The following is a 15,599-nucleotide window of genomic DNA, read 5'->3' on the forward strand; positions in this document are numbered from 1 at the left end:
AGTATAAAAGCAGCGCAGAGAGTATAAAAGAATGACTAATCAGTTTTGATTTGAACCAGACCTGTTAAATAATGATTACTAATGGTAATGATTAGCCGTTCCATTCATTATTTTCTTTAAACGCCACTTAATGATTACTTGCCGTTATTTTAAATTTTTGTGATTACTTTTCAATTATTTAAAAAAATAATCAAAAAAAAAATCATGATTTTTTCCGATTTTTGAAAAAAATCAAAAAAGAAAAATCAAAAGTAATAAAAAAAGGCCTTTTGTGTGAGTTGGTGGTGTAGAAATTATTCCGCGCATGCAACAAACAAGAACTTTTCATTCAACAAAGCGGAAAAATAATTAAAAAAAAAAGGAAAAGTTCTTGTTTGTTGCATGCACGGAATAATTTCTACATACAAGTACATTTTAGGATGCAATATTAAATCGTAACCGTTTATCGAGGCAAATATATACGTGCAACATATAGGGCGAATGGTATATGAGCGTTGATCTAATCATATTCTCCGGTAAGTATATACACGTGCATAATTTGCTACACTCATTATATAAAATAATAATGATCCTCTATGGTTCATCCTTAAGTCAATCCAATTTTGTTTTGTATACAAAATTAATATATCCACTATTTTGGATTACGTTATGGCTATGCACTGATTGTTTCGTAATCAAAGTTTATCATATTGTTCGCTTTATTTTAGTAATATTGGTTTCATATCATCGCCAGTGTGGGGCAATGTTCTCCAACAAAAGGTGGGCTGAAAAATTTGGAACAAAATGAGCTGTATAGCTATCTGGGTGATTCATATACAAGCAATGACAATTAGAAAACACGAAGTGCGTTGAAAGAAACTGCAAAACTCTTCAACACGCCTTTACTTTCTTTTAAGTTTTGATTTCCATCGAAATATCGTTATTTTTGGCAATGTTAATTTAATGAAACAATTTTTAATTGATGCATTGGCGGCCACCGTGGTGTGATGGTAGCGTGCTCCGCCTATCACACCGTATGCCCTGGGTTCAACTCCCGGGCAAAGCAACATCAAAATTTTAGAAATAAGATTTTTCAATTAGAAGAAAATTTTTCTAAGCGGGGTCGCCCCTCGGCAGTGTCTGGCAAGCGCTCCGATTGTATTTCTGCCATGAAAAGCTCTCAGTGAAAACTCATCTGCCTTGCAGATGCCGTTCGGAGTCGGCATAAAACATGTAGGTCCCGTCCGCCCAATTTGTAGGGAAAAATCAAGAGGAGCACGACGCAAGTTGAAAGAGAAGCTCGGCCTTAGATCTCTTCGGAGGATATCGCGCCTTACATTTATTTATTTTTTAACTAATTATTAATTAGATACACATTTCATAACATCATTACTTCCTAGTATAAGATCAACTTCTGCAATTTTTATGTTTATAAAAACACATATATATAAAATTAATAAAAAATAACATGAAATTACTAAGGCTTACATTTTCTAACTGTACCATTGAGCATGTACATTAGATTGGGACGAAACCCCACTTTGCTGTAATTTCCGTTGTTAATACTAAAAATATGGCTCACTATGCAAAACTTAAGATTTTATAGAAAATATCCTAGATGTAATCATAAGGAAATAAAAAGAAGTTTTAATCTAATGTACATGAACATATGTTAATAAATTTATCTGGGATATAACAACCTTTGGTTAGACAACTACTCATGATGATGAATGACAACATAGAGGATCGCTCCAGTTAGAAGTGAAGCTATCAACCATCAACCTAAGTAGTATTACTCATACATTTTGTTTACGCATATTGTTTTGTCATAAAACAATACGCACTCCCCAGGTATTCATCGGAAACACTTATAGACACGATAATTTGTAGTAGGGTATGTACATACATATGAACCCATATGCCTAGATAAGCGCTCACGATATACCGGTACAACCTCCAATGTACTTGTTTGTACAAAAAAATCAGTGCATAACGTAATCCAAAATAGTGGATATATTAATTTTGTATACAAAACAAAATTGGCTTGATTTAAGGATGAACTAGAGGCTCGTTATTATTTTATATAATGAGTGTATCAAATTATGCACGTGTATATACTTACCGGAGAATATGTTTAGATCAACACTCACATATCATTCGCCTTATATGTTGCATGTATATATTTGCCTCGATAAGCGGTTACGATTTAATATTCTAATTGTTACTTTTTTTAGCTGCTAGGACATTTCTACTTCTAGCGCAGTATGTTTTTGACACTCAACCAGAGAATTACAAAAACAAAATACATGAAATGCGTGTGTTTGTTTGTATGTATGTCACCCTGCCGCCACGCTGTTATTTTGTTATTTTTGTTTATCTGCACATTGGTATGTTCATTTAATTCGCTCGTTCACAATAGTGCCCTATTTTTGAATATGCAACACTATGCAAGACTATCAATCAGGTCGACAATTACCTAAGCGGTTTCAATTACTTAGCCAAGTCAACTCGATTACTTTTATTGTTGCTTTCCATGCAATTCGGTAAGCTAGCTAGTGTTTTAATTTTAATAGTTAGCAAAGAATTACAGCTATTGCATCCTAAAATGTACTTGTATGTAGAAATTATTACGTGCATGCAACAAATGAGAATTTTTTTTTTAAAAAGCTGAAAAAAAATTTAAAATAATCAAAAAAAATAAAAAATAATCGAAAAAATGAAAAATAATCAAAAGTAATCAAAAACGCTTACTTTTGATTATTTTTGATTTTTTTCAATAATCGGAAAAAAAAATTATTTTTTTTTTGATTTTTTTCTAATGGTAATCAATTAGTAATTGCTTTTTACGGAAAACAATTGAAAAAATCATTGGCCATTAAAATAGGCATATAATTATTTGATTACTAATGCCAATTCAAATTTAACAGGTCTGGTTTGAACACGCATTAGTTGTGAAGTACGTGAAATTGAAGCAGACTAAATAAAGACCATATTGCTATACTGAATATTGGAGTTATTTATTCGACAGTTCAGCGATACGAACGTTAGCAGAAGGCGCAAAATAATCGTAATCCCGAAAATTCGTTACAATTGGTGTCAGAAGAGGAATAGTTGAATAAATTCCAGTGGATAACAAGAACATGGCTAAGTTAAGTGATTTGAAGATCCAGCAGCTCAAAAAGGAGTTGTAGAACCGTGGGTTGAATACAACCGCAAATAAATCCGAACTACAAAGACGACTACGAGAGGCAATAGAATCAGATGGAATTAACATCGCTTCCCAAGGCAGTCGGTTCTATGTATCAGAGCGACTCGGGATTTTTCCCGACCAAGGACTGTCATTTCTGTGTAACCCCATTTAATTTGTTGCGTCCCTCCCACAAATTGTCATCCTCCCAGCAGCTCTTTGCAGCGGGAAGGTATCGAATCCAATCCGGGTCCGTCTCCTAACCCCGGTCCTGAGAAATGGTTTTGCTGCGTCTGTCGGAAAAGACTCTTTTTAGGACGGTCATACTCTTGTCAGTGTGTCTGGTGCAAGGGATGATTGCATCGGACAGGTTAATCTGGGCTAGATCTCAAAACCCCACGTCCACGTGACTTTTATAATTCTTTTGTGGCTCCTTGCTGTTCACGCCCAACGGCGTCCAGTAGTCTACGTTTTAGCGCCCCCACTACCTTCCAGCAGCTCCACTGCTCAGCAAGCCACAACAAGTACTCACTGCTGCTCGCGCCTCACGGCACCACCAACTCATACGGCCCCTCCCACTCATACCTACAACCTCCGTAGTAGAGTCGGGAGCAATGACGAACATCAGCCCCTGCCTCGTCTTCTTCCCCTCTCTTTTCCGGCAGCAATGGTGTAGGTCAGGGTAACAGACTCTTAGTCCCTACCTCCTTTTGCACCGTTTGCTAGCACAGAATATATATGTTTGCGACATCTGCCCAATGCAGCTCCTGCTTTGGACGGTGCCACTTTCCAAATGTTCTTGTCTCCGCGACGGCACCCCCCGACGGGTTTCATAGCGCCATGTTGCCAGGCCGCAAACCCGAATACACCGGGTACCCCAATGCTTACCCAAGGACGTCGAGTCCCAGGGCAACAACAGCAGTTGCGTCCTAGCCTGTAATGAATTAACTGGGAAGATCACTGAGATACGCTACCCTGCCGTCGGTTCTATGTACCGGAGCGACTCGGGATTTTTCCCGAACAAGGACTGCCATTTCAGTGTAACCCCATTTAATTTTTTGCGTCCGTCCCACAAATAGTCATCCTCCCAGCAGCGTCTTGCGGCGGGACTGCTCCATATTCTCTTGCTCCGGGAAGGTATCAAACCCAATCCGGGTCCGTCTCCTGACCCCGGTTCTGAGAAGTGCTTTTGCTGCATCTGCCGGAAAAGAATCTTTTTAGGACGGCCATACTCTTGTCAGTGGTCTCGTGTAAGGGATGGTTGCATCGGACAGGTTGTTCTGGGCTAGATCCCAAAACCAGACATCCACGTAACTTCTATAAATCTTTTGTGGCTGCTTACTGTCCACGCCCTAGGACGTCCCGTAGTCTGCGCCTTAGCGCCCCCGCCGACTTCATCGTCACAGAAAAACGCACTTTCATGAAATTTATAAAAGGAAAGTGGGACTAATACAAATCCTTTACAAACAACCGCTTTGCTGCCCTCCCTATCCCGACTGATACCCACCAAGGGGAGCAAGCTTTCCGCAAAGTCATTGAATCCGCCTCGGCTCGTTTCATTTCCGCCGGTAGAATTCCCGAAATTCGGCCCCACAACACGGCGGAGGCCGCAAGTTTAGCGAGAGAACGTGACCCTTTAAGACAGCTCGATCCCGGCGACCCCCCAATAAGGGATATAAACCAACGCAACACATTGCTTGTGGATGAACACAAGCGGGCGAAATGGGAGGAGCACCTAAGCGGTTGTAACCTCTCTTCCTGTGTGGGTAAGCTTTGGTCCACCGTAAAGTCCCTATCGAATGCGTCTAGGCACAATGACCAAGTTTCCAGCGCCTTTGGCGATAAAGTGCTGTCGGATGCGAAAAAATGCGCGAGCGCTTTCTGCCGACAATATATAATACATTCTATGGTTGACAAAGATAGACGGAGGGCCAACAAACACGCACATAAACATAAATTCAACGCGTCACTAATTACCATCACCGCCAAAGAGGCTGAGGATGCCATCGGTCATGCTAAACCATCCAAAGCAGTGGGCCCAGACGGCATAGCCATGCCGATGCCTAAAAGCCTTGCGAAAGAGGGTTTCAAATATTTAGCACATGTCTTCAACCTGTCTCGTTCCAACTTTGTCATACCCGAAAAATGGAAATTGGCCAAGTTGGTCCCGCTACTAAAGCCTGGGAAACCAGCTAACATAGTGGAGTCATATCTCTTCCATCGCCAGCAGCCAAGACGCTTGAAGCCATTTTGCTCCCCTACTTCAAAGCAAATTTGCAGCTAGCCTGCCATCAGCATGGCTTCAGAAAACACCATATCAGCACCACCGCGCTAAATGCCATCGGCACCCAGATAAATTGCGGTTTAAATCAAAACCCCCACCATAGAACAGTACTCGTTGCGCTAGACCTAACAAAACCTTTTGAAACGGTCAACCATGACACGTTACTGCAAGACCTGGAAGGGTCTACCCTTCCCACATGTCTTAAAAGGTGGACCGCAAATTATTTGGGTGGTCGGCAGGCAATTCAGAAATGAATTTGCAATTTAGAAATGAAACATCAAAAGCAAGAAGAATTAAACAGGGGGTGCCACAGGGTGGTGTCCTATCACCACTTTTGTTTAATTTCTAGATATCTAAGGAAAAAGGAGTTATTATCGTTTCCTACGCCGATGACTGCAGAATAATGGCCACAGGCCCAGGCCCAAAGATCGATAAGCTTTGCAACAGAATAAACGGCTACCTCCCTGATCTCTCCAGTTTTTTCGCCTTGTGAAACCTGGCATTATCACCCACTAAATCCTCCGCGACCTTATTTACAACATGGACGTCCCAAATTTCGACCATTTTGAACGTCCATGTCGATGGCACTACACTACCGACTGTCCTACACCTCAAAATCTTGGGTGTGACGTTTGATCAGGATCTACATTTTGGTGAGCACGCAGCCGCAATTGTACCGAAAATCCAGTGCCGTAATAAAATCCTCAAATCCCTTGCTGGCAGTACTTGGGGAAAAGACAAAGAAACGCTCATTACCACATACCAAGCAATTGGCCAGCCGATTGTATGCTACGCATCCCCTATATGGTCGCCAAGCCTAAAAATTACCCACTGGAATAAGCTACAGGCCTGCCAAAATACTACTCTCAGAACCGCCACGGGCTTTCTTCTTATGTTCCCAGAACACCATCTACATAATGACGCGAGAATACTCCCTATCAGGGAGAGAACTGAGATGCTAACCAAACAGTTCCTGTTGAATACCCAGAAATCTGGGCATCCCAAGAGACATCTGATTGATGAGCCAACACAGCCTAGGGACTTAAGCTGTCATCTCCGCAAGCATTTTGAGGAAATACGGCACCTGAGAACTCAGCCGTATGAAGCAAAAAAACACAAGCAGGTCCTTGGTGAACTCCACAAACAGGCGTCTTACCTTTATGTCAGGAATTGCCCGGTGAATCCAGTACTCAAAAAACAGTACCCAAAACTTGCGGAAGAGGAACGCATATTCCCCAGGGAAACGTGAGTCGCTCTGGTTCAACTTCGTTCTGGATACTGTAACAGGTTTAACTCTTACATATCCAGAATCAACCTCGACATACAAAATGTATGCCCCGCTTGCAATGTGTCCCCACATGACACCAACCATCTCTTTAATTGTAATGTGGAACCAACGCTTCTAACACCCCTTTCATTATGGTCCACCCTGTTGAAACAGCAAGTTTTCTTGGACTCCCGTTAGAGGATATTGATGACAATTTGTAATAGGTCGCAGGTATTAGGTGGGGCGAAGCATTGCTACAACAAGAACAACAACAATCACTGAGATAGTCGATTTCATGAAGCGGAACAACATCCGCATTGCAGCGATTCAAGAGACTAAACTCACAGCAAGATCTGCTCTGCAGACTTGTTCTGGGTATAATATCCACAGAAAAGATTGCGAGAGCGGAAATAGAGGTGGTCTCGCGTTTATGATACACCACTCAATGTAATATTATTTATTTTATCCCGACATCGGCTGCAGGGACAGGGTCTTAGAACGTCAAGGCACAGTTCGCCGGATATATCAATCGTGAGCGCAGGACTCGTAAACTGCGTCAACTGGCAGCCGATAGTAACATTGGCATCCGACCACCTGCCTATACTTATTTCGCTCGAGCGTACCGCCGACTTCATCGTCACAGAAAAACGCACTTTCATGAACTTTAAAAAAGGAGAGCGGGACTAGAGAGTGCGGTGGAGCGGTATGTTTTGCATATAAATTTTTAACCGGTTCGTTGTTCCGTCTGACCCAACCGATTGCCACTGGACATCGGTTGGGCCTCGTCGTTTTTGAAAGAAAATTAAATGGAAGCACAGCTATATTTGAAGGCCATAACTCTGGCACCAATAACTTTGGAAGTAAGCTGGCCTCAACAACCAGCTTAAAATTAATATACCGCAGAGATTTTGGATCTACGCCAGCCCTTCCCAACGGAACACAAACGATGGAGTTTTCATCTATACCGGTATGTTGAGAAATGTGCGATTTCAATTTTTCGGATGTAACCGAGGCAGAGAAGGGCGAGAGATACAACCACTTCCTTTTCGCAACAGGACTTAAATCCCCATAAATGGCCGACCCAACAACTAAAGGTTGCGCTAGTAAACGCAAATTATTTCGTTTACCATTATTGGGGGTGGTTCTAATGTTGTTATTTGCTATGGCAGCATTATTGTTGCTTTGAGCACTATCCGGCATTGCACTTGTACCTGCTTCAGCATTAGCATTGCTAGAACCACTTTATTTATTGCTTTGAGGTTTATTTTTTTTCTTCGGAGGAGTTATGTTGATCAGGCTGAAAAATATTAACACCTTGAAATATATAAAGGGATGTGTTCCAAACTTCTGAAGGCGGGAAAGAATCCCATGTATGTTGAAGTCAGAGGACGCGACGAAAAAGCGACGCCGGTGGGAAAAGAGCGTTATTTTGGCTGCCAATGTTGGTTGCCAAGGAGACGAAGCCCTTGTTCCTTCTATAAAAAAGATACTAAAATAAACAAATATGCTGCAATTTACTGTTCACTGAAAATCGGTATCTATTATACTTAGCACACGTTATCTGGTTTTTTACATAAACCATGTATGTATAGTACTCGAAAATGTGATTAGATCACAAAGGGTTAGTGCGCTTGTTTCCAAATTTTTGAAGTAAAAACTTCTGCAAAAACAAGATATTCCAGTTTGCACTTCTACCTTGTTTAATTTGCCTTGCTCCTACCCAATAAAAAAAATTTAAAAAAGATTACAAATATTTCAACGCGTTCGTAATTTTTACAGGTAATGCTTAGACCGTGTTTGCACACGCCAAGTTTTGTTACTTAAACTCGTTACTTGTTTGAAGAGGGGACGTCGAGGAAAGCGGACGGGCACAGAGTTTCTTGTGCTCGACGACTTACTTTGTACTGTCTTTCTTCTTTTGTCAAATTGTGGTTATGCAATATTTTTATTGAGGAACTTTTGTTCATTTTGAAAGCAATTTTTTATAATTTTAATTGATATTTCTAATATTTCACAATAGTTTTTAAAATTTTCAACAAATAAAACAAATGTTTATAAAGAATTGAAATAAAATGTAAAATTGTTGAATAGGAAGGGTCGCCGTGTGTAAATATCATATGCAACTCCAAGAGCGAAGTTGCCGATAATCAGCAGCAAAACTTTGTGTGTGTAAACGACGACTGAGCATTTGATTTCCGATTTAAATTGTCTTCAAATGCAATAAAACACGAAGTTTTGTAAATTGGAATTTGTATGGGTAATTCTTCACATACCAAATTTAAAGCACAAATGACGCCCTTGCTTCAGTGTAAATGTAGTATAATGCCAAAACACTTCAAGAATCCATTGTAGATCTATGCAAGACCTTAACGGCGCACCATGGGATAAACTGGACAAAATTGTTTCAAAATCAAATTTCTCTGCAATGAATAAAGCTAGACTAATCAAACAAATAAAAATAAGCCAACAATTTTGTAAGTACTTCCTTTGTGTCAATGGCCAAAAGAAACGAATAAAACAACATCAAAGACATAGTCATGTTGATTTTGGATATTAAAATTTTAGTAAAGTAAAAATGTTTACAAAAATATAAAGGTGGAGCACACATTCCTGGACTCAGGTGAAGATTATAGCGAGTGCTTATTTTTTGCACTCCATCTTTATATATTTGTTCCTCATAAAAGTCTCTACATTGGTTTTGTTAAAATTTTAATAACAAAGTTCCAAAGATTATGTCTTTGTTTAAATAGACATTTTTCGTTTCTTTTGGACCATTGATATAAAGGAAGAACTTAAAGATTTTTTATCTTCAGAACTATGAGCAAGGTCTCATGTTTGTAGCTCAGTGAGTAGTTACTTAAAAATCGATCGCAATATTCCAGAATTCTAAATGGACTTTTTAATACCTCTAAATATGGGAAATTCCTTAAAACTCGAAAGCAAAATTTTCTAGTTCGGACAACTTCTTAAATTTTTACGATCTCTGGAACACCTACTGATTTTTTGCCCCTGATTTTGAATAGCCAAAGTGGTCTTAAGTACGTTCTTAGATTTAAAAATCCAGTTCTACGGGAAGTTACTCAAATAGCGGTCGCAGTAGTCCACATTTTGTTAATCAATTTTTATAATATCTGGGAACATCTCGATCCCTTTCCCATGTATAAAACACTTTTGTCCTAAATGGTACAACTCTATACAACCCAAAGTTTCGTTCAACGTTTCAGGTGACTGGGTTCCTCAAAACTCGGGAGCAAAATTTCCTAGTTCGGAAGATTTTTTGAACCATCACGATCCCTGGACCACCTTGCGAAAATTTGTTTCCTCATGTTGCACTGTCATGGGGTTCTGAAATATCTTCTTAGTTTCAATAATTAGATCCAGGGGAAGTTACTCAAATTCCACATGCTGTAAATGGACTTTCTAAATATCCCTGAATAACCCGAACCCTATCTCATCAAGAAAACTCTTTTATTCTAAATAGTATCCAAAGTATCCTACCAAGTATCAGGTCTATGGGTTATCGGGAAGTTCCTTAAAACTCGAAAGCAGAATTTCTAAGCTCGGATTATTTTTTGAATTTTCACGATCTCTGGACCATCTTATGTTTCATTGTTGTGGGTTTCTGATTTATGTTCTTAGTTTCAAGAATCTAGCTCTACGGGAAGTTTCTCAAACAGCGGTGGCAAGATTCCTCCGTGGTGTGATGGTAGCGTGCTCCGCCTATTACACCGAAGATCCTGGGTTCACGCCTAGAACAAAGCACCATCAAAATTTTAGAAACAAGGCTTTTCAATTAGAAGATAATTGTTCTAAGCAGGGTCGCCCCTCGGCAGTGTTTGGCAAACACTCCGAGTGTATTTCTGCCATGAAAAGCTCTCAGTGAAAATTCATCTCCATTTCAGATGCCGTTCGGAGTCAGTATAAAACAAGTAGGTTCCGTCCCGCTAATTTGTAGAAAAAATTAAAAGGACCACGATGCAAATTGGAAGAGTTTTCGCGCCTGGCATTTATTTTTATTTATTAATAGGGCACAAAGTTTCAGGTCTCTGAATTAAAAAAAGTCTGTAATACACTAAATCAAAATTTTCAAGTTCGGATAATTTTTTGCATTTCCACGGTCCCTGGCGATTTTATTTTCCTTATTGCTGCACCTAGCTCTACAGGAAGTCCTATATAGAAAACTCTTTTATCATACATATTACAACATAATAGAGCCCAAAACTTTTTTCAAAGTTTCAGGTCTCAAGGTTATCGGAAAGTTCCTGAAAGCTCGAAAGAAAAATTTCAAGGCTAGGATGATTTTTTATAGCGGAGATAAAGGTCGCAAGATTCCACATGTCGTAAAGGGACTTTCTAAATATCTCGGAATATCTCGATTCCTGTTCTATGGAGAAAACTTTTTTATCCTATATATTACGTAGTAGTAAATCCCGAAGCTGTGTTTAAAATTCAAGGTTACTGGATCATCGGGAAGTCCATTAACATCAGCAATATTTCCAAGCTCGGACCACCTAGCAAAATATTTTGTCCCTTGTGTTGCATTGTACTTGGACTCTGAAGTATATTTTTAGTTTCAAGAATCCAGCTCTCGGGAAATTACTCGCAAGATTCCACATTTTGCAATTGAACTTTTTAAATAAATCGATCCGTGTCCCGTTTAGAAAACCCTTATATTCTAAATATTTCAAACTATTAGAGCCCAAATCTTCGTTCAGAGTCACAGATCTCTGAGTTATCGGGAAGTGTCTTAAAACTCCAAAGCTAAATTTCCAAGCTCGGACGTTTTTTAGAATTTTCACAATCCCTGGGCCATCTAGCAAAGTTTTTTCCCCTCACGATAAATTGTCACCGGGTTCCGATGTGTTGTCCAAATTTTAAGGTTTAGCTCTCCGGAAAGTTATGGATTGAAAGAGTCTCAAATTTTGTATGGAAATTGGAGGAAAAACATTAAACGAAACTAAAATAAAGGAAGTAAAAATGCTGGAAAGGCCAATTTTTTAGGGAAGTGAAAAAAATCGGTTATTGGAAAAAAAGGCAAATATAAATATTGAAAAACGCTTTCTGAAAAAATTGATTTTGCCCTTTTTGTACGTAATTTTCTTATTAAAAAGAGCTAAATGTTTCTTTTGTTAAACTAAACTTAAAGATTTTGAGATGCTGAATTCGAATATTTAAAAATGGAGTATCGCTTCTCATAAAAATGTTGACTTAAAGTGCGAATGAAGTTTAAGAGATTGGGCTGTGGTACTATTTATTTGTGCAAATTTTTATATCGTTACAAATTACATATTATATCTGAAGAATTTTCAAATACTGGCTTAAAGTTTCCAATATGAAAAGAGGCAAATGCAAATAAAGTTATAAAAAAAAAAATAGCATTGAAAAACGTGTTCGAAAAAGTAATTTCACAATATTTGTAAAGTAAATTGTAAAAAACAAAAGAGAATATTAAAATTGCAAATTACATTTCATAGGCGTTGACATGCTGAACCTGAAAATGTAAAAAAGTGTACGTTCAAACAATAATTTTCGCGAAAAGTACCAACAAAGTGTATGCAATCGCTTTAAGTGCAATTTAATGAGCGAAAATGCCTTACATTTGCTGCTTAATTTGCAACGAGTTGAAAGTTCGCTCATACAAAATGCACTGAAAACCTATCTATCGCATACCATTTGGCGACCTTTAAAGTGAAAATTTTTGCAGTACCCTTTTTTTTACAAATTAGAGTTCAGCAACCCAAAATCTATATTAGGATTGATTTTGAAAAAAATTAAGCTTTTAGTTGATTTTTAAAAGCTAAAAAAACGCAAAATGATTTATTTTCGAAAACCTTTTTTAATACATATTTGGTTTTGAAGTTTTAATCAATATCAGATTTTCTCATATACACAAGGGATTACTTTTTTTGTGTGATAACTGTAGCCTAAACCGTTACAAAGAAATTTGATTTTGAGACAACTTTTTACCATTTACCCCATAGTGACGCGTGAGATTACCAAATGCGGTCATAAAGTAAAAACGAAAATCCACAGTTTGGGAGTTTTCACACTAGCCGACGCGACACCGACAACGACAACAGTGGGAACACAAATTCATATACACCTATCCCCCGATTTACGCGGTACTTGTGCTACACGATCCCTGCAAAAATTTTTGGATAACGTGTTCCATTTTCTTCATGTTGGATGTTGGAGTACTCTAACAATACTCCTTTGCAATGCGTTTACGGACCGCCATCAGCCGATCATTGCTCGTTTTTTAACGACCGTGATCACAACATGATGACGATCGAACAAAGTTGCCAAAAGTAAAATATTGCATACAAATAAGTGATGATAAAATTTTACCTTGGCAACTCTGATAAAATGCAACAGCGCACTGGTTTTATGTATACATGCTATAGTATAGAGAAATATTACTTTCTTTATTCACGCAAATGCTAAATAACATAAGAATATTCGTAGTATAAAATATAAAAGTTGTATTGCCCCTCTTCATTTACTTTCATTTTAAATTAAATTCACTCCGATAATTCTTTCCGAAAACACAATTCCTCTTTAGTACTTTGGCATATGATACTCTGTGGGTGCTCCATGGAGTACTACAGTGAAAGTACTTTGGAAAGTACTCTCACGTATGTACTTTATGGAATACTCACAAACAAAGCGAGAGTGGGATCATCTACTTCTCTCTTTGGACATCGCAATGTTAATTGGAGCACATTTTTTGTATGAATACAGATTAGTTTTGGAATACTCCTATACTCCCAAAGGAGTATTCCTTATATTATTTATGGAGTACTCGCGTTTTTTGAAGGGATTTCGCTTTTACACGGTTCATAAATCAGCAAAATTTGAAAAACTCCGAAGATTCACAAATCATTAAAAACCTTTTTGAGTCCCCTTGCCAACACTGGTTGCAATATTGAGGGATTCCCCTTATTGTGAATATGTATGTACATAACCAAACGCAGAGTACATATGTAGTTCATGTGGAAGGAAAATCGTTTGATGAAAATTTGAACAAAAAGCCACAATTTTTACTATTATTGCAAGTTTTTTTGGTTTGAACTGGTAAGTTATCGATTGAATTATCTTTTCTTGAACCTTCATTAAGATGTTTTAGTTTTGTTTTATTTAAATAAATGACTGAATTGGGTAGTTTTTCGCTTTACACGGTTTTTGTATAGGAAAACGAAGATTTCACTTTACACGGTTTTGTCTGGAACCGATCTTCCGTGTAAATCGGGGGATAGGTGTAAATATATGGGCACGCTTTTCCCACTTGCCGACACGACAGCTTTATGCCTTTGTCGGCAACGACATGTCGGCGGGAAGCAAGCATTCCATTCGTGTCGTCGTCGACAAGCTCTTTTTATTTGTTAAATTGTTTGTTATTTTATGAGCAGTGTTGTTAAATCGTGTCGTGTTGTTTATAATATGTATGTACTTTGAAAAAATCGGTGTCGGTCAATGTGAAAACGCTCTTTAGCTGTTTTTAGCGGGTGCTGTAAAAATTTACCAATGCCACACTTTTCTGCTTAAATACTTCTATTTATTTTAAATTTCTACATTAAGATTACTTATTTTCAGGCCATTACGCAGGATAAGCAGGATTTTCGCAACATGTACGAATGTCCTTTGTATAAGACACGCACCCGTGGACCAACTTACGTTTGGACTTTCAATCTAAAAACAAAAGATAAGCCTGGGAAATGGACGCTCGCCGGCGCGGCTTTACTATTGCAAACATGAATAAACGAATTTCGATTATTACGCATTATTCAAACCATTCCTAAACACTTTATATGATTAACAACTTATTTGAATAAAATTGTTTAATGATGTTGAAATATTAAGTCATAAAAACAAATTTTTGGCCTTGGAGACATAATACAAAAATATTAAAAAATGTTTTTTTTTTAATTTCAGGAGTGTTGAGCGGTTCGCTTCCGCGTGGGCTGCACCTGAACGGTATAAGACTGCAGCTGTTTTTAGGATTTATCTTTTGATAAATATATGGTTTGTCTGATTTCAGTACTGCTGGTTGCAGTCTTCTGTCAGGTCAGTATCTTGAGATGAGTGGAGTTTCGAAAGCGCAGCGCAGTAGCGACTGGTCAAAGGAAAGACTGGTCATGGGGATTTTAAAACCAGCCGCAGACAAGACCTCTACCGACGACATGGGAGGGCGGAACGGATGAATGAAACTAGTCTGCGACGGGAAGGTCAAACAAAACCTCTTATTTGCTGAATGTATCAATAACATTAAGCAATAGTGGTACATCAATAAGGCTCACTGTACTAACGTATGAGAAACATACAGCCAAATTCTATACAAAAATTCCATGCGAGTTTTTTCCCTTCTCTCATTCCTCGTATTCTAAATAAAAATTCATTGTAAGTTTTTTCACTTCTCCCTTTCTTCTTATTCTGAACAATGTTCGAAAAAGCGGAAACAGGTTATGGGAGAAAAGTAGGCATTATGAATGTAAGTGAGAGGGGATTTCTCTGCCATTTCTTAAGAGTTTTTCACTTGTTAAATTGAAGGGAATGCATGAAAATGGTTCTTTTAAGAAAGAACACATATTTGTACAAATCTGTACTAAAATATTGTTACGAATATTAGCAACACTAAGGGGTACTGTCATCTCGAAGCCGATGCTAAACAGTGATATCATGCACATCCATAAATCAATCATTATGTATCTACATAAACGAATCAATAATTATATCTACACATATGTACGTACACGCAGCGGAGAAGCAACGCTCAAACACATGCATAATCTTATCTGAGGTGCTCACAAGAGAGGGCAATAATTTGTGCAAGTATTACTCACGCGCATATGAGAGGCTATAAACGTAGTTGTGGCTGGCGATTT

At 38.3% G+C, this 15,599-nt stretch overlaps 1 protein-coding gene across 1 annotated transcript in view; it reads left to right on the plus strand.

Moving 5' to 3' along the window:
• Dhc93AB (Dynein heavy chain at 93AB) overlaps positions 1-14,538 on the plus strand; it is a 2,991,564-nt gene extending 2,977,026 nt beyond the window's left edge. Inside the window, exon 31 of the mRNA XM_067759821.1 lies at positions 14,311-14,538. Within this exon, the coding sequence (XP_067615922.1) occupies positions 14,311-14,472 (162 nt within the window). The 3' untranslated portion in view covers positions 14,473-14,538. The remainder of the gene's footprint in view (positions 1-14,310) is intronic.
• Positions 14,539-15,599: the final 1,061 nt, after the last annotated feature.

Source organism: Eurosta solidaginis, chromosome 1 (genome assembly GCF_040869045.1).
Source record: "Eurosta solidaginis isolate ZX-2024a chromosome 1, ASM4086904v1, whole genome shotgun sequence".
NCBI lineage: Eukaryota > Metazoa > Arthropoda > Insecta > Diptera > Tephritidae > Eurosta > Eurosta solidaginis.